At 47.9% G+C, this 19,989-nt stretch overlaps 1 protein-coding gene across 1 annotated transcript in view; it reads right to left on the reverse strand.

Moving 5' to 3' along the window:
- Window positions 1-10,639: 10,639 nt before the first annotated feature.
- shrprbck1r (sharpin and rbck1 related) overlaps window positions 10,640-19,989 on the reverse strand; it is a 52,293-nt gene continuing 42,943 nt past the window's right edge. The window contains exons 12-14 of the mRNA XM_072576491.1: window positions 18,965-19,063; window positions 17,190-17,333; window positions 10,640-15,890 (exon numbers count right to left, since the gene is read on the reverse strand). Coding sequence (XP_072432592.1) covers window positions 15,810-15,890; window positions 17,190-17,333; window positions 18,965-19,063 — 324 coding nt within the window. The 3' untranslated portion in view covers window positions 10,640-15,809. The remainder of the gene's footprint in view (window positions 15,891-17,189; window positions 17,334-18,964; window positions 19,064-19,989) is intronic.

A 19,989-nucleotide genomic window follows, 5' to 3' on the forward strand; every position in this document is an offset into this window, starting at 1 on the left:
GGACTGTGATTGCTGATCATCTGAAATGAACAGCTGGAAAAACTCAGCAGTTCTGGCAGCATCCGTGGAGAGAGAAACAATGATAATGCTTCAAAGTCCAGTGACTGCATCAGGATTCCTGTGGTCTGTCCAGTAGTGGCTGCAGCATTTTATATCATCCTGAGAATGCAGGTGGAGTTTCATTTTAACATTTTGAACATATGGCACCCCGAGATGTCTCGACATAAAAGATTGCCACAGTATTGGAAGAGGAGCAGTGACAATCTAGTCATTGTTGTTTGTGGGGGTTGCTGTGCTTAATTCTGGCATCACTACAATTGCTCAACCTTGAGTTGTCCTCGTGAGCCGAGAGATCCACAACGTCCCTAAAATTAGTGTTGGGACCCCCACTTCACAAGTGAATAAACAGGTCTGTGGAGAGGGATTTGAATGTATAAGCAGGAAGAAAGGCCAAAGTGAATATGGGCCCTTTGGAGAAGGAGGCTGGGGAAATAAATAATGGGGTACCAGGAAATGGCAGAGGAGTTCAATAAACGACAATGAAGACTGACGCAAAGTAGAGGACAGTAATTGCATTCAAAACCCCAAAAAGGGCTCTATTGAGTGTGTTTTTGGGAGAGGGGTAATAGGACATAAATACAATAACTATGACTGAGAAAACATGCTAAAGAAACTAACAGGGCTACAGAAAAACCAAAAGAACTGCAGATTCTGGAAATCTGAAACAAAAACAAATCATTGGAAAAGCTCAGCAGGTCTGGCAGCATCTGTGGAGAGAAAGCAGGTCTGGTGACCCTACAGAACAGGGCTACAGGCTGATAGTCCCCTGGACCTGGTGGATTACAGCCCAGAATTTAAAAGGAAGCAGCAACACAGATCATGGGTGCACTGGGAGCAATCTCAATCTTTATATTCTGAAAGAGTCCCAGAGGATTGTAAAACTCCCTTTGTAACACCTTTATTTAGAATCCTGTTTACCATTCCTGTTTTCTATCATTGTTATGGTCACCGTTTCTCAGGGCATCTTTTACTCTGACATAGAGTCATAGAGATGTACAGCATGGAAACAGACCCTTCGGTCCAACCCATCCCCGCCGACCAGATATCCCAACCCAATCTTGTCCCACCTGCCAGTACCCGATCCATATCCCTCCAAACCCTTCCTGTTCATGAAATCATCAATTGATTTGAATTGAATAATTTATTGTCACATGTATTCAGTATAAAATAATTCTCTCGGGGATTTGGGGTGGAGGGTGCTGCACACAGCAGTCCCCTGCAACCGCAGGTTGCGGTGGTTCACGGACTCCCAGCCCAACTGCTTGTTCTGTGGCGCTGTGGAGTCCGTGGACCATGTATATATTGGTTGTGGGCGTTTGCACTCCCTTTTTGATTTTCTTAAGAACCTTCTCCTCTGTTTCTGGCTGCACTTCAGTCCCACGCTCCTGATCTTCGGGCACCCGGTACGGAGGAGGGAGGGCAGGTCCGAGGACCTCCTCGTGGGTCTGCTCCTGGGCCTGGCCAAACTGGCCATCAACAGGTCCAGGCAGCGGGCCGTGGAGGGGGTCGTTAGGGCCGACTGCCTGCCCCTCTTCCGGGGTTACGTTAGAGCCCGGGTGTCCTTGGAGAAGGAGCACGCGGTGTCCACCGACACCCTGGAGTCGTTCAGGGAGAGGTGGGCGCCGCAGGGAGTGGAGTGCATCATTTCCCCCTCCAACTCTATTTTGATTTAGTCCCTACCCTCCCCTTCACTGTTTTGATCACACAGCATTGCCCTGTGGTTTGAAGGGCAGTGCTTGTCACTGGCCACGCGGGTGTTTTTCCTATCTTCCTGGTGGTGGAAATTGAATAAAGATTCGTACACTTTGTGTCTTTCACTGTGTCTCACCTGCACACACACACCATGGGTGCTGGGGAAAAAATAAGCACTACCGCACTTAGGCGGTAGTGTGGGGAAAAAAAAAAAAAAAAAAAAAAAAAAAAAAAAAAAAAAAAAAAAAAAAAAAAAAAAAAAAACAAAAAAAAAAAAAAAAAAGAGAAAAAAAAAAAAAAAAAAAAAAAAAAAAAATAAAATAATTCTCTCGGGGATTTGGGGTGGAGGGTGCTGCACACAGCAGTCCCCTGCAACCGCAGGTTGCGGTGGTTCACGGACTCCCAGCCCAACTGCTTGTTCTGTGGCGCTGTGGAGTCCGTGGACCATGTATATATTGGGTGTGGGCGTTTGCACTCCCTTTTTGATTTTCTTAAGAACCTTCTCCTCTGTTTCTGGCTGCACTTCAGTCCCACGCTCCTGATCTTCGGGCACCCGGTGCGGAGGAGGGAGGGCAGGTCCGAGGACCTCCTCGTGGGTCTGCTCCTGGGCCTGGCCAAACTGGCCATCAACAGGTCCAGGCAGCGGGCCGTGGAGGGGGTCGTTAGGGCCGACTGCCTGCCCCTCTTCCGTGGTTGCGTTAGAGCCCGGGTGTCCTTGGAGAAGGAGCACGCGGTGTCCACCGACACCCTGGAGTCGTTCAGGGAGAGGTGGGCGCCGCAGGGAGTGGAGTGCATCATTTCCCCCTCCAACTCTATTTTGATTTGATCCCTACCCTCCCCTTCACTGTTTTGATCACACAGCATTGCCCTGTGGTTTGAAGGGCAGTGCTTGTCACTGGCCACTCGGGTGTCTTTCCTATCTTCCTGAAAAAAAAAGAAAAAAAAAAATAATTCTCTCGGGGATTTGGGGTGGAGGGTGCTGCACACAGCAGTCCCCTGCAACCGCAGGTTGCGGTGGTTCACGGACTCCCAGCCCAACTGCTTGTTCTGTGGCGCTGGGGAGTCCGTGGACCATGTATATATTGGGTGTGGGCGTTTGCACTCCCTTTTTGATTTTCTTAAAAACCTCCTCTTCTGCTTTTGGTTGCACTTCAGTCCCACGCTCCTGATCTTCGGGCACCTGGTACGGAGGAGGGAGGGCAGGTCTGAAGACCTCCTCGTGGGTCTGCTCCTGGGCCTGGCCAAACTGGCCATCAACAGGTCCAGGCAGCGGGCCATGGAGGGGGTCGTTAGGGCCGACTGCCTGCCCCTCTTCCGGGGTTACGTTAGAGCCTGGGTGTCCTTGGAGAAGGAGCACGCGGTGTCCACCAACACCCTGGAGTTGTTCAGGGAGAGGTGGGTGCCACAGGGAGTGAAGTGCATTATTTCCCCCTCCAACTCTATTTTGATTTAGTCCCTACCCTCCACTGTTTGATCACACAGCATTGCCCTTTTTTGTGAAGGGCAGTGCTTGTCACTGGCCACTCGGGTGTTTTCCTATCTTCCTGGTGGTGGAAATTGAATAAAGATTTGTAAAAAACAATAAAATAATGAAAGTTTATGCCATCACCATGCATCAGTGCCATAAAGAGAGTCCTACTCTGGGCTTCACCAGCCCATTCACCTCAACCTTACACCTCACCAAATCCAAAGTAGCCTGATCCCTGGTCAGATTCGTAATGTATTCTTATCAGAAACTGCTCTCAAATACACTGTATGAATCTTTTGATATGGCTTTCTCTGCCAATCTGACTATCCCAATCAAGATTAAAGTCACCCATGACTAATATACTGCCTTTCTCACATGCCCTCAATATCTCCTGTTTTATTCTGTGTCCACTGTGAGAGACGACTGCTATTGGTATCTGTTACTTCCCTTTTTTATATGTGGATTCTAGATCTTCTGGTTCAAGATTATTTCTTGCCATCATCCTTATTCAATCCTGTATTAAGAAAGCTCCCCCATCACCCTTTCCTTCCTGTCTGTCCTACTGAAAAGACACATACCCATGGAGATTTAGTTCCCAGGTTTGATCTACTTGTAACCATGTCTCCCTAACGGTTCTGATAAGAGTTGCTGGACTCCCAGTCTGAGGAAGGACATTCTTGTTATGAGGGAGTCCGGTGAAGGTTCACCAGACTGATTCTTGCGATGGCAGAATCGATGTATGAGGAAAGACTAGATCGACTGGGCTTGTACTCACTGAAATTTAGAAGAATAAGGAGAATCTCATTAGATTCTGATGGGACTGGACAGGCTAGATGTGGGAAGAATGTTCCCAATGTTGGGGAGGTCCAGAGCTAGGCACCACAGTCTAAGATTAAGAGGTAGGCCATTCAGGACTGAGATGCGGAAGAATTTCTTCACTCACCAAGAGTTGTGAAGCTGTGGAATTCTCTCCCACAGGAAGCTGTTGGGACCAGTTCATTAGATCCATTGAAAAGGGACCTGGAAGTGGCCCTTGTGGCTAAAGGGATCAAGGGATATGGGGAGGAACAGGCCCTTCAAGCCTGTGCCAATCCAGATCCTCTATCTAGATCTGTTGCCTACTTTCTAAGGATCTATATCCCTCTGCTCCCTGCCCATTCATGTATCTGTCTCGATACATCTTAAATGACGTCGTTGCTCCCACCTCTACCATCTCCACTGGCAACACATTCCAGGCCCCCACCACCCTCTGTGGAAAGAACTTTCCATCTCAATCTCCCTTAAACGTTTCCTCTCTCACCTTGAACTCATGACCCCGACTAAGTCCCCCACTCAGAGGAGCAGCTTCTTGCTTTCCTAACTTTCTGTACCTCAATCAGGTTCCCCCTCAACCTCTGTATTTCTAATGAAAATAATCTGAATCTATTCAATCTCTCCTCATAGCTAGCACACTCCATACCAGGCAACATCCTGGTGAAACTTCTCTGCAACCTCTCCAAAGCTTCCACATCCTTTTAGTAATGTGGCGACCAGAATCCTACACAGTATTCTAAATGTGGCCGACCCAAAGTCCTATACGACATGTGCAGCACGGTGGCATAGTGGTTAGCACCTGCTATTCCTGATGAAGGGTTTTTGCCCGAAACATCGATTTTCCTGCTCCTCAGATGCTGCCTGAATTACTGTGCTTTTCCAGCACCTCTCTAATCCAGAATCCTATACAACTGTAACATGACCTGCCAACTCTTGTACTCAATACCCCGTCCAATGAACATAGAACATTACAGCGCATACAGGCCCTTCGGCCCTTGATGTTGCGCCGCCCTGTCATACCAATCTGAAGTCCATCTAACCTACACTATTCCATGTACGTCCATTTGCTTGTCCAATGACGACTTAAATGAACTTAAAGTTGGCGAATCTACTACCGTTGCAGGCAAAGCATTCCATACCCTTACTACTCTCTGAGTAAAGAAACTACCTCTGACATCTGTCCTATATCGATCACCCCTCAATTTAAAGCTATGCCCCCTCATGCTCACGGTCACCATACTTGGAAAAAGGCTCTCCCTGTCCACCCTATCTACCCCTCTGATTATCTTGTATGTCTCTGTTAAGTCTCCTCTCAACCTTCGTCTCTCTAACGAAAACAGCCTCAAGTCCCTCAGCCTTTCCTCATAAGACCTTCCCTCCATACCAGGCAACATCCTAGTAGATCTCCTCTGCACCCTTTCCAAAGCTTCCACATCCTTCCTATAATGCGATGACCAGAACTGTACACAATACTCCAAGTGAAGCCGCACCAGAGTTTTGTACAGCTGCAGCATAACCTCATGGTTCCGGAACTCGATCCCAGTAAGCAAACACTGTATGCTTTCTTAATGACCCTGTCAAGCTGGGTGGCAACTTTCAGGGATCTGTGTACCTGGACACCGAGATCTCTCTGCTCATCTACACTACCAAGAATCTTACCATTAGCCCAGTACTTTGCATTCCGGTTACTCTGACCAAAGTGAATCACCTCACACTTGTCCACATTAAACTCCATTTGCCACATCTCAGCCCAGCTCTGCAGCTTATCTATGTCTCTCTGTAACCTACAACATCCTTCTTCACTATCAACAACTCCATCAGTGTCATCTGCAAATTTACTAACCCACCCTTCTACACCCACATCCACATCGTTTATAAAAATGACGAACAGCAGTGGACCCAACACCGATCCTTGCAGTACACCACTAGTAACTGAACTCCAGGATGAACATTTCCCATCAACCACCACCCTCTGTCTTCTTTCAGCAAGCCAATTACTGATCCAAACTGCTATAATCTCCCACAATCCCATCCCTCCACATTTTGTACAATAGCCTACTGTGGGAAATCTTATCGAACGCCTTGCTGAAATCCATATACGCCACATCAACCGGTTTACTCTCATCTACCTGTTTGGTCACCTTCTCAAAGAACTCAAAGTTTGTGAGGCACAAACTACCCTTCACAAAACCGTGTTGACTATCCCTAATCAAATTATTCTTATCCAGATGATTATAAATCCTATCTCTTATAACCCTTTCCAACACTTTACCAACAACTGACGTAAGGCTCACTGGTCTATAATTACCAGGATTGTCTCTACTCCCCTTGTTGAACAGGGGAACCACATTTGCTATCCTCCAGTCCTCAGGCACTATTCCTGTCGACAATGACGATTTAAAGATCAATGCCAAAGGCTCGGCAATCTCCTCCCCCTGGCTTCCCAGAGGGTCCTAGGATAGATCCCATCCGGCCCAGGGGACTTGTCTATTTTCACACTCTGCAGGATTTCTAATACCTCTTCCTTGTGAACCTCAAATCCCACCTAGTCTAGTAGCCTGTATCTCAGTATTGTCCTCGACAACATTGTCATTTTCTAGAGTGAATACTGGTCGAAAAATATTCATTTAGTGCTTCCCCTATCTCCTCTGACTCCACACACAACTTCCCACTACTATCCTTGATTGGTCCTAATCTTACTCTCGTCATTCTTTTATTCCTTAAATATCTACAGAAAGCCTTTGGGTTTACCCTGATCCTATCCGCCAACAACTTCTCATGTCTCCTCCTGGCTCTTCTGAGCTCTCTCTTTTGATCGTCCCTGGCTACCTTGTAACCCTCAAGTGCCCTAACTGAGCCTTCACATCTCATCCTAACATAAGCCGCCTTCTTCCTCTTGACTAGAGATTCCACTTCCTTTGTAAACCACGGCTCCCACGCTCTACAGCTTCCTCCCTGCCTGACAGGTACATACTTATCTAGGACACACAGGAGCCTTTCCTTGAATAAGCTCCACATTTCTAATATGCCCATCCCCTGCAGTTTGCTTCCCCATCCTATGCTTCCTAAATTTTGCCTAATCACATTGTAATTGTCTTTCCTCCGAGCTGTAACTCTTGCTCGGCGGAGTACACCTATCCCTTTCCATCATTAAAGTAAACCTGACAGAATTGTGATCGCTGTCTCCAAAGTGCTCACCCACTTCCAAATCTAACACCTGGCCAGGCTCATTACCCAGTACTAAATCTAAAGTGGCTTTGCCCCTTGTAGGCCTGTCTACATACTGTGTCAGGAAGCCCTCCTGCACACACTGGACAAAAACTGACCCGTCTATAATGCTCGTACTATAGTGTTCCCAGTCAATATTTGGAAAGTTGAAGTCCCCCATGATAACTACCCTGTCTCTCTTACTCTTATCAAGAATCATCTTTGCTATCCTTTCCTCTACATCTCTGGAACTATTAGGAAACCGATAGAAAACTCCCAACAGGTTGACCTCTCCTTTCCTGTTTCTAACCTCAGCCCATACTACCTCAGTTGACGAGTCCCCAAACATCCTTTCTACAACTGTAATATTGTCCTTGACCAATAATGCCACACCTCCCCCTCTTTTACCATTTTCTCTGTTCTGACTGAAACATCTAAATCCCGGAACCTGCAACAACCATTCCTGTCCCTGCTCTATCCATGTCTCCGAAATGGCCACAACGTCGAAGTCCCAGCTACCAACCCATGCTGCAAGTTCACCCACCTTATTCTGGATGCTCCTGGCATTGAAATAGACACACTTCAAACCAACTTCTTGCTTGCCATCTTGCGTCCCTGAAACTTGATTTCGGACCTCCCTACTCTCAACCTTTTCGATACTCGAACGACAATTTTGGTTCCCATCCCCCTGCTGGATTAGTTTAAACCCACCCCAATAGCCTTAGCGAATTTCCCCCCCAGGATATTGGTACCCCTCTGGTTCAGATGAAGACCATCCTGCTTACAGAGGTCCCACCTACTCCAGAAAGAGCCCCAATTATCCAAGAATCCAAAACTCTCCTACACTATCCCTGAAGCCACGTGTTCAACTCCTCTCTCTCCCTATTCCTTGCCTCACTAGCACATGGCACGGGCAACAAACCAGAGATAACAACTCTGTTCGTCCCAGCTCTAAGCTTCCATCCTAGATCCCTGAATTCCTGCCTTAAATCCCCATCTCTCTTCCGACCTGTGTCATTGGTGCCTATGTGGACCTCGACTTAGGGCTGCTCCCCCTCCCCCTTAAGGATCCCAAAAACACGATCAGATACGTCACAAACCCTGTCACCTGGGAGGCAACACACCAACCATGAGTCTCTGTCGTCCCCACAGAACATCCTCTCTGTCCCGCTAACTATGGAATGACTACTGCTCTGCTCCTCTTCCCCCTTCCCTTCAGAGCAGCAGGAGCAGACTCTGTGCCAGAGCCCTGTGCCCCACTGCTTTCCCCTGGTAAGTTCCCCCCCTCAACAGTATCCAAAATGATATATTTATTGTCGAGGGGAATGGCCACAGGAGTTCCCTGCACTGCCTGCCGTTTCCCTTTCCGTCCCCTGACTGAAGCTACTTGGATGCTGCCTGAACTGCTGTGCTCTTCCAGCACCACTAATCCAGAATCTGGTTTCCAGCATCTGCAGTCATTGTTTTTACCTCGTTGATTGTAACCCTTCTGCCTTTGTCTTGTACCTGAGGAATGACTACCTCCCTGTAACTCCTCTCAATAACTCCCTCTGCCTCCCGAATGATCCGAAGTTCATCCAGCTCCAGCTCCAGTTCCCTAACGCAGTTTTCGAGGAGCTGGAGTTGGGTGCACTTGCTGCAGATGTAGTCAGCAGGGACACTAGTGGTGACCCTTACTTCCCACATTCTGCAGGAGGAACATTCAACTGCCCTAACCCCCATTCCCATGATTCTAAATTCTCAAAGAGACTGTTGAAAAATAAGGAATAAAAAAATAAACCTGTTACCTCAACAATCTGGTGCACAGAACCTTTTTTTTTGGTAAGAGGAGGAGGATGGGAGGGAGACATTACCAGAGTGGTGTGTCGGATAACGCAACCTCACAAATATATGACTTCCCAGAAGTCCTTCGCTCCTATCGGCAAAACAAAATTTAAAAAAAGGAAAGTATGTCGTAATGTCTTCTTGACCGCTTTACTGACCTGCGTTTCTACTTTCAGGGAACAATGGACCTGAACACCCAGATCTCTCTGTACATCAAATTTTCCCCAGGGCTTTTCCATTTGGCTTGTCGAATTTGACTGGGACAACACTACTATTATAGGACAAGCCAAACAGAGAACAGCCAGGGAATTCCTAGAGGCATGGCACTCATCCACAGATTCAATCAATAAGCACATCGATCTGGACCCAATATACCGATCATTGCAGCGGACAGCTGGAACTGACAACCGGAAGCGACAGATTCAAACCACTACAAATGGAAAGATCACAGAAGCGCTTCACAGGAGGCTCCCAAGCACTGAGGATGTCACCTAGACAGGGGACGAAATATCTGCAACACAAATTCCCAGCTTGGCGAACAGAACCACAACAACCAGCACCCGAGCTACAAATCTTCTCACAAACTTTGAATACATCACCTTGCATTTGCCCAGATTGAACTCAGTTTGCCATTTCTCTGTCCAACTCTCCAATCTATCTATATTCTGCTGCATTCTCTGACAGTCCCTTTCACTATCTGCTACTCAACCTATCTTAGTGTCATCTGCAAACTTGCTAATCAGACCTCCTATCCCTTCCTCCGGATCATTTATGTATATCACAAACAACAGGTGGTCCCAGCATGGATCCTTGTGGAACATCACTGGTCACAGTTCTCCATTTTGAGAAGCTCACTTCCACTCCTACTCGGTCTCCTGCTGCCCAGTCTTGCTACAAACCTTGCCCAGTCAGTTCGCTATCCATCTAGCTCGTACACCCTGGACCCCACGTGACTTCACTTTATCCATCAGCCTACCATGGGGAACTTATCAAACACCTTACTGAGAGGGCAGGAATGGAATACTCCTGCACCTAGTTTCTGTTTCTATGACTCTGCTTTCTCTCTATAGATGCTGCCAGTTTTTAGTTTCACAGATTCTAGTTTTGTTTCAGCTCTCCAGCATCTTCAGTTCCCTGTTTTATTTCTGTAATGACAGTAGGATCATACACATTAATCTGCACTTGTGCAATTAATCATCTTATTTTGTTCCAATACCACACACGCACACTCGAGTAATATAGCTACCAGACTCGCTCAGTGTTTAAAGCACTTTGTATTTTTACTTCAGCTTTTTTATTTGAATCTGACGAGCTGAAGCCCAGAATTAATTATTCTTGTAGCTCATGCCTTGGTTGTTTTGCAAGGGTCACTGTGTTGCTGACCAGCTGAGAACACTAATGGCAGATCCAATTCTATAACATTTGATGCTGAAGGGGATGGAGGGGAATGGTTTAGTACCTCAAGCGGTCGAGATAAGTGGGCAATCAGCCAACATTATGGTACACGCTCCCCACCCCGCACCATCCAGAATACATTGCACAGAACACAAAACATTAGCACGTCACTATCCAGAGTAACTTAGAAAATAAAGTTTATTTTCATTTCTGTACATGGTTAAACAAAGCCTCAAAAGAAAAATACATCAATAACAAATAGTACAGAGTAAGATAATTTGATCAGCTTCTCCAACTGTGCAAATACACACACACACACACAAACTCCCCACGCAGTGACTGGGTGACACAGTTTGACACCTTCCTTTTATTGTCTGTGGGTCTGAAAGGGTTAATACTTCACAGCGCTATAAGCACCTGGTCCCATTCAGACAGAACAGCGTAGAATCTCAAAAGGAGTCAGACTGGTTACAGTGGGGAGACTGATGTGTTGATATCACTCTAACCTCAAAACAATTGGTGTTCATTTCCTGCCTACCTGGGATAGAGTAGGAGGGAAAAGGCTTTGAGACACACACACACAAACACACACAATCAGGAACAATTACAGATCCTCCATCCCTGCTGACTTGAGAGTTTGTTTCTTCCCTCCATAAGTGTGCAATTTGCACGTGCCTGTGTGTGTATACAGCAGCTTACTTATCTGATAGCAAACAACTGGCATTTTCATTCAGCCTGTTCAAACATTTTGGGGATGCACATTTGAACCAGGCCTTCTGGATTAGTGGCAGAGGCACTACCACTGCAGCACAAGACCCTGCTACTGGTAAAACTCTGCATTCCTGGTTAATTAGCAACACTGCATTCCTGGTTAATTAGCAACACTGCATTCCTGGTTAATTAGCAGCAATTCTATAAACCAACCCGGAGAGCCGAGCAGGTCAGTGAGAACAAGGGGACAGGAGCTCATTCCGTTTGTGTTGTATGAGTTCTCACCTCTGGTTAAGTCAGCAAGGTTCAAACAATGAGGGTATGGATTACTGAAAATGGGGGCACACCACTGAACCTTTTCATTTTGCATTTATCTGGACACAACAGCAAGAATACTGAATCGGGTTTGTTCTGATGAATACAAAACACAATGTTTTGACATTGTGGCTCTTCCATTCACAAAAGTCCTGTACAGCAGTGACAATATCTACACTTGGTTTGTATTCCCATGGTTTTTGTTTAAATTCAGGGAATATAAAGGTCACTGGCTGGGTCCAGTATTTATTGCCCCCTTGAGAAGGTGAAGGTGAGCTATTTTTCTGAACCACTGCAGTCCATGTGCTGTAGGTAGACCCACAATGTACTGAGGTCAGGAGTCCCAGGATTTTGACCCTATCTCACAGAGGCAATTATAATGATAAGGAAATTTGTTAGTTGGGAAAACCATTGAGATTGGAAGAATCTGTCCAGAATCTTAGGCACAACATCGTGGGCTGAAGGGCCTGTATTGTGCTGTACCTTTCTATGTTCTATGATGTGGAGATACCACTGTTGGATTGGGGTGCACAAGGTCAGAAGTCACATCACCAGGTTAGAGTCCAACAGATTTATTTAAAATCACAACCTTTTGGAGTGTTGTCCCTGCATCAGGTGCGCTTCCCTCCACCTCACCTGATGAAGGGGCAGCGCTCCGAAAGCTTGTGATTTCAAATAAACCTGTTGGAATATAACCTTGTGTGCTGTGACTTATAACTTTGTCCAACAGTTGTATAGTAATCTCAATCTGACAGGCTGGTACATCAGAGTGGTAGTGTCCCTATGTCTGAGGCAGGAGGCTCAAGAGATGTGCCTTGACAGCAATGAACAGGTTGTTTAGAAAATATCCAGATTGACACCCAGCACCCACATCCTATTTGGGAGAGAATGAGTCCACGATTTCCACTCCCCTCCTCCCCCCTTCCACTGGGGGGAAGTCTTGACCTCACCCTAAAAAAGCCTGGCTCAGAAGGTAAGGACCCACCTCAGGGGAAAGGAGAACTGCAGCGCTCCTGCTCAGGGTAACAGGGGATGGGAAATTACTTCCAGACATGCTCCAGGTCCCAGAATTAATTCCAAAATGAGAAATTGAGAGTCCTCTGACTGAAATGTTAACTCTGCCTTCTCCTCACAGATGCCACCAGACTCGCTGGGCTTCTCTAGCGGAAAGCCCAGAGCCCTGATTCCCTGGCCTTGTGTTCGTTCCTCAATCAGCTGACTCTGGTTGGATTCTGTGCCACTGTGGAGAACTGCTCATGTCGAGTCCCAGTAGACCAGAGAGAAAAGCCAAGTAGGTGCTGCGTACTGGAAACAGTAAAAGCTGTTGGAGATACTGAGAGGGGGTGCTCAGGCAGTATCTATGCACACACAAAGAGGTCAGAAACGTTGAGCTCTTCCTTCCCCCTCACATGCTGCATTTCCTGCTGTGTATTTCTAAACCTTTCTGTTCCCACAGCATTGGCTTGTACACTATGGCATATATGCGGGTGGACCTCTTAACAGGAGCATAGTCCAGCAGTGTATCTCCTTGGGAAGTGAAATACTTTGAACCGTAACACACATTTATAACAGTAACAAGTTAGAGAAGTACAAATTCCCACTCGGAAGCTAAACAGCACCCCTGAATAAATGGCTGCTCATTCTAGACAGAGTACAAACCACCCAAAGAACCCACACTCGTGAATCCAAACATAGACATTGGACAGCACCTGCTGAACAATCCCCGAGTGTGCCAGCAGCCACATCCTCAAACAATTCAAGATAATCCTTTGCGTTTGTAACACAGCTCATTCACATTTGATCAAAGCAACAGGCATTCACGTGCAGGGACCTGTTCACCACACAAAGGAAACCCATTCAACGCTTGTGCTCTTTTTGAGGCTAGGGTTCTCCATTGCTTTCTCGACAGCATCACACTAGCCAATCACAGTCGACATAACAAGCAACCAGCACCTGTTTCACCTCAGCTACAAACTCTGACCATTTGGGATTAGACATCCTTATGTTTGTGCTGATGAGTGCAAGATAAACATTTTTTTGCAACTTGTCGCTAAGCGAGATTGAAAGTTTGTACTACCGAGGCAACAACTTAGAATACAGGCTGTGCCACTGAAAAGCTAAAACCCCAGCCCCCAAAAAATGACACCATTTGGTTAGGCTGAAGCCACAGCTTAGATTGCTGACTGGCTCGCAACAGGGCTAACTAAACTCAAACACTCTGGAACAGGATATTCCCAGAGTTATAGGAGCGAGAATGGCATGGAGGGGCTTGTCGTGGGGTAACTGTTCAGAATCCAGTGGGAAAAACCCTCTCCGGGATGGACAGGGAGGGGCTCACACAGCTGCCTGACCAAGTTCCCCCTTTGTCCAGAAACCTGACGACAATCTGTTGACGAAGACAAGTTTTATAAAGTGATAGACATCTGGGAGTGACTGCACAGGCAGTTATCTGACCCAGCTTCATCCGAGAGAAACCGGCCAACCAGCCACAGCTGTTGCTATTTTAATCAGCCCCATTCATAGAAAATGTCTCCGGGAATGATTCAGGTAAATGGAAACTTCCTCCACGTGTTATTCATAAACACTCTCAATGCTCAGTGACAGCACTGTGTACACTTTACAAGATGCACTGCAGAAATTCACCCAGGCTCCTTAGACAGCACCTCCTCATCATCCCGACTTGGAACTATATCGCCGTTCCTGCACAGTCACTGGATCAAAATCCTGGAATTCCCTCCCTCGGGGCATTGTGGGTCTACCTACAGCACATGGACTGTGGCGGTTCAAGAAGGCAGCTCACCCCCACCTTCTCAAGGAGCAACAAGGGAGGGTCAATAAATGTTGGGCCCAGTCAGACACACCCACATCCTGTGAACACATTTTATAAAAAAACAGGCATCTCCAAGTTGTTATTAGGAGAGTAAATCACTTCCAGCCATCAAAACAAACCATTCACTCTCTTGGCAACTGTACACACCAACAAATCATTGGAAAATGAAGGTTCCCGAGTCTTTATGGGATGTGGGTATTGCTGACAAGGTCAGAGTCAGAGTCAATCAGATGCCCCTAATTGCCCAGAGTCCAGCTAATAATCAACCACATTGCTGTGGGTCTGGAGTCAGATAGGGGCAGACAAGGGGAAGGCTTCTCTTCCCTGAAGGATCAGGTGGACAGTGAAAGTTTAATGGCCACCATCACAGACACTAGCATTAGAATCCACAGGGGTTGGATGGAGACTGTGCCAGCCACTGCGGTGGGATTTGAACCGATGTACCCAAACAGTAACCTGGCCCTCTGGATAACTCGCCCAGTGACAGTGTCATTATATCACCTTCAAGCCAACAGGCCTGTGCTGTAGCAGTTCCACAACACCCATAGGCTGCCCTGGGGGCTTGGGAAATGATCAGCAAAGTTCGCGCTGTGGGCCAGACAGCGAGAGGTTGCAGTAAGAGGTTGCGCTGTGGGCCAGACAGCGAGAGGTTGCAGTAAGAGGTCGCGCTGTGGGTCAGACAGCGAGAGGTTGCAGTAAGAGGTCGCGCTGTGGGTCAGACAGCGAGAGGTTGCAGTAAGAGGTCGCGCTGTGGGTCAGACAGCGAGAGGTTGCAGTAAGAGGTCGCGCTGTGGGCCAGACAGCGAGAGGTTGCAGTAAGAGGTCACGCTGTGGGCCAGACAGCGAGAGGTTGCAGTAAGAGGTCGCGCTGTGGGGTCAGACAGCGAGAGGTCGCGCTGTGGGTCAGACAGCGAGAGGTCGCGCTGTGGGTCAGACAGCGAGAGGTCGCAGTAAGAGGTTGCACTGGGGGTCAGACAGGGAGAGGTCACAGTAAGAGGTCGCGCCGTGGGTCAGACAGGGAGAGATCGCAGTGAGAAGTCACGCTGTGGGTCAGACAGGGAGTGGTCAGGCTGTGGGTCAGACAGGGAGAGATTGCAGTGAGAGGTCGCCCCTGTGGGTCAGACAGGGAGAGGTCGCAGTGAGAGGTCGCCCCTGTGGGTCAGACAGGGAGAGGTCGCAGTGAGAGGTCACCCCTGTGGGTCAGACAGGGAGAGGTCGCAGTGAGAGGTCACCCCTGTGGGTCAGACAGGGAGAGGTCGCAGTGAGAGGTCACCCCTGTGGGTCAGACAGGGAGAGGTCGCAGTGAGAGGTCACCCCTGTGGGTCAGACAGGGAGAGGTCATGCTGTGGAGGTCGCGTTGTCCATTCCCGGTGCATTTCATTGTCCTGGCTGCTTTCTTTCCATGGCTGGTTAGTTGTGACACAGACTATACAGGATCAGCAGGTTCTCATCCCCTACCCACCTGCACCAACCCCCTGAGGTGACCACAAGGAGTCAGTGACAATTCTGACAGAGTGGGTGGCACCGCTGGCCATTGACAAGACAGCGACATCCTCCACTGGTATCTCCAGGTCCCTGCAGCATGGGGGGGGGGGGGGGGTGTGGGGGGGGTGGGGGAGGTGGTTGTGATGAAGAGGACAGAGAGAACAGCGAGAGGTTAGCTACATGGTGGATACACAGATCCTCACCTTCAGCAATCCTTAAATACTGGAAAACTATCAAAGGACAGGAAAACTGATATGGTTCCAGGGATAGGGCAGGGGATTAGGGGTCTGGGCTGCTCTGTGGAGGGTTAGTGTGGACTCAATGGGCTGAATGGCCTGTTTCTATACTGGAGGCAGAGAGTTGGGATAAGGGAGTCATTTTCAGGATGGCAGGATGTAGCTAGTGGAGTGCCCCAGGGATCAGCACTGGGCCCACAGTTAGTTACAATTTATATTGGACGAGGTAAGTGAATGTACTATCACCAAGTTTGTGGACGACTGAAACATAGGTGGGAAGGAGAGAGGTGAGGATAACACACCGAATCTGCAGAGAGTTGTCATTCTGGTAAATGGAACATAATGTGGGGAATGTAGGATTATGCACTTTAAAAGGAAGAATAGGAGCGGAATATTATTTACGTGGATACAGACTGCAGAAAGCTACAGAACAGAGGCATTAGGGAGTCCTGGTCCCTGAATCAGAAAAGGCGAGCACTCAAGTTCAGCAGGTAATAAGGGAGACAAGTGGGAGGTTGGCCTTTATCTCAAAGGGAATAGGAGTATAAAAGTCAGGAGAATTTGTGAATATAAAGAATGAGGCAGGCCACAGCTGGAATACTGTGAACTCTGACGTGATTAGATTAGATTCCCTACAGTATGGAAACAGGCCCTTAGACCCAAAAAGTCCACACCGACCCTCCAAAGAGTAACCCACCCAGACCCATTCCCCTACCCTGTATTTACCTCTGACTAATGCACCTAACACTACAGGCATTTTAACATGGCCAATTCACCTGACCTGTACATCTTTGGACTGTGGGAGGAAACCAGAGCACCCAGAGGAAACCCACGCAGACACAGGGAGAATGTGCAAACTCCACACAGTCGCCCGAGGCTGGAATCGAACTCGGGTCCCTAGTGCTGTGAGGCAGCAGTGCTAACCACTGAGCCACCATGCCCTGCTCCTTCATCAGGTGAAAGCTTGTGATCTCAAATAAACTTGCTGGACTATAACCTGGTGTAGTGAGAGTTCTGACTTTGAAGGGGAGTTGGGCAGGTTATTGATAATGGAGTGTTTACAGGGTCCTGGATGAACTCAGTGCAGAGAATGTTCACTATCTCCAATGCCACACACAAAGATAACCAATGGGCTGTCTGTTAGCCAGCTTACCCCAGGACCCCAGCGGTATCCCTTGGTGACCCAGCAGATCTCCGTGTGACAGATCGGACACCGTAACCAATCACATCCGTCCTTCAGCTGCACAATGATCTTACACTTTGGGCAGTGCATAGCGTCTCCCCTCTGAACCATTGTCTGGAAAGTGGACATTGGAATTGTCATTAACACAAAGATATATTTGTTAAAATAAGGAAGTTGTTTGTTGTGCTCATCCAAGGTAACGAGTTTGGAACATGTTCATTTACATGGCCAGAGGCAGCTTACGCTCAGACACAATGAGTCCTTCTCTGCAAACTAAAGAATGACATCTGAACCTTCCACAGTTTCTCAACAAAGGTTTTGGAAGTTTACAGTTCTCTGTTGCTGCCTCTTTGGCAACTCCTCAGCCAATAGGCGGACTCACTAACTGAGCTGCACCCTGAGAGTGCAAATTGCTGTTTGCAGTTTGGCATTCTTGCAGATGGTCCAGATGAGTGCAAGGTGAAGAACTTCACCAACGTCAGGAAGATTAATTGCCACATACCGAGACCCCACCCTCTGGGATAGGCCCAACACCATCCCTGTCTCGGAATCGAAAGAACATAAGAACCAAGAGCAGGAGTAGACCATCCAGCCCCAGCACCATCATCTAACACCATCATGGCCAATCCCTCACCTCACCCACACACCTCCCTTCCCCTGCTCCCTTGACTGAATGAAAGTCTATCAATGTCAGACTGGAATGAACTCAACTGAACCACTCTAACTTGCCGAATTCCAAAGATTCCTAGCTCTCAGAGTGAAGAAATTCCTCCTTCTCTTGCCCTTTAAATGGCTGACCCTGGATTCGAGATACTGCAGTCAGGGGAAACAGCCTCTCAGTGGATCTCACTGATAGAATCTCTCACGGTCCACTGGCACATTCCACACCCATTAGCATATGGTAACTTCTTTCAAGCAGTAAGAGAATGGAGGGTGAGTGAGAAAAGGCAGGGGGGTGCAACTGAGGATCATCAGATCAGCCATGATCTCATTGAATGGTGGAGGGAACTTGATGGGCCGAATGGTCGAAGTCTTATCTCAGGGACTAATCTAGTGAACCTTTTACTGTGGCCCATCTGCCAACCTGTGCTCAAACAAAACTCTGCTGTCAGTGTCCTAACTTGCATCAAGTTCAGTTCATTTAATACTCACTGTTCTCACTGACTGACATTAGCTCCTGGTTCAACCAAACCTCAATTTTAGGATTCTCACTTTGTTTTATAGTCACCGTATGCTCTTGCACTCTCCTGGTATCTCTGTAAACCCCTCCAGTCCTCCAAGATCACTGCACTCCTCCAATTCTGGATCCTTCTACCACCACCATCCCTACACCCACACCTTCAGCTGCTAGGCCAGAAGCTCCCAAATCTCCTAACTCCCTCTTCCCCTCTTTAACATTCTGTCATTTTATAACCAAGCTTTCTGCATCCGCCACCAATACCTTCTCCTCCAATTCAGCCCTTGATAATGCTCCTGAGAAACACTTTAGAACATTACTCTGAAGGAGTTATACAAATGCACATTGTTGTTGTTCTTGAGTCAGTGGTGGAATGGGAAGGGGAGAGGGAGTGAAAGGAGTGAATGGGGGTGGGGGTATGAGCTGGAACTCTCTACCAAACCCAAACCTTTCCAAGGATTAGAATTGTTTTCCCTGTACTCCCAGACACAAGAACAAGGTAAAGAATCTTCTGAAACAGCCCTCACCTCGGGCAGACCTGCCCATGGTGCTAGAATCCAGGACTTACCTTCAGCATCTCGGTGGTGCGGCGAGCTGCAGAATCATTCATTGCTCGGTTACGCAGGTCGTCCTGGTATTGCATACAGTTCATGCCTTCATGGATTGCCTATAACAGGGAAGGGGGAGGGAGGAAAGAAAGAGAGACACACACACACACACACACACACACACACACACACACACACACAGAGTGAGCATGCTATAAGGCTCTCTGAGGAGGTTGGACAATACTCCATCACTGAGACTGGCACGCTGGTAAAAGATCACATGAATTAGGCGCAGGAGGAGGCCATTCAGCCCCTCGAGGCTGCTCCGCCATTCAATAAGATGATGGCTTCAACTCCGCTTGCCTGCCTAACTCAGTTAACACAGATCCCCTGCCTCTCCTCACCCAGAGAGAATCAGAATCGAACCTTTCTGAAGCCAGAGAATCCCACCGAGAGTATAGCCAAGTAGCATCCTCATATTCCACAGTCTGACATTCCAGAAAACTGGACAGGAGACAACCATGCCCCTGGGCAGACATGGGAGATGCTGGTTGTTTCAGCTGTTATCTGGGTGAGGGGCTACCATTGCTCACAAGTCCCATGTTCCTCAGACTCTGGGTCTGTACATGGGGGAGTTTCAAAAGAGGTGAGGGAGATGTCATTGACCCTCCAGCAGTGCAGCACTCCCTCAGCACTGGCCCTCCGACAGTGCGGCACTCCCTCAGCACTGACCCTCCGACAGTGCGGCACTCCCTCAGCACTAATCTTTCCACATTTTTGCCACATAAGTGCTGGGCAGTGACTAAACCCTTCCCCCTTGACATTCAATGGCGTTACTGTCACTAGATTCCCTACTGTCAACATCCTGGTGTTGTCACTGACCAGGTATTGAACTGGACTAGCCATATAAAACTATGGTTACAACAGCAGGTCAGAGGCTAGAAACAATGCGACAATCCTGTGGGCATTGACTGCAGAGTAACAGAGGATCCACCATTGGTAACTGGCCAGTTGGACCTAGGTCTTTACCTGAGTTAGAAGTTCT

Source organism: Chiloscyllium punctatum, chromosome 8, assembly GCF_047496795.1.
Source record: "Chiloscyllium punctatum isolate Juve2018m chromosome 8, sChiPun1.3, whole genome shotgun sequence".
NCBI lineage: Eukaryota > Metazoa > Chordata > Chondrichthyes > Orectolobiformes > Hemiscylliidae > Chiloscyllium > Chiloscyllium punctatum.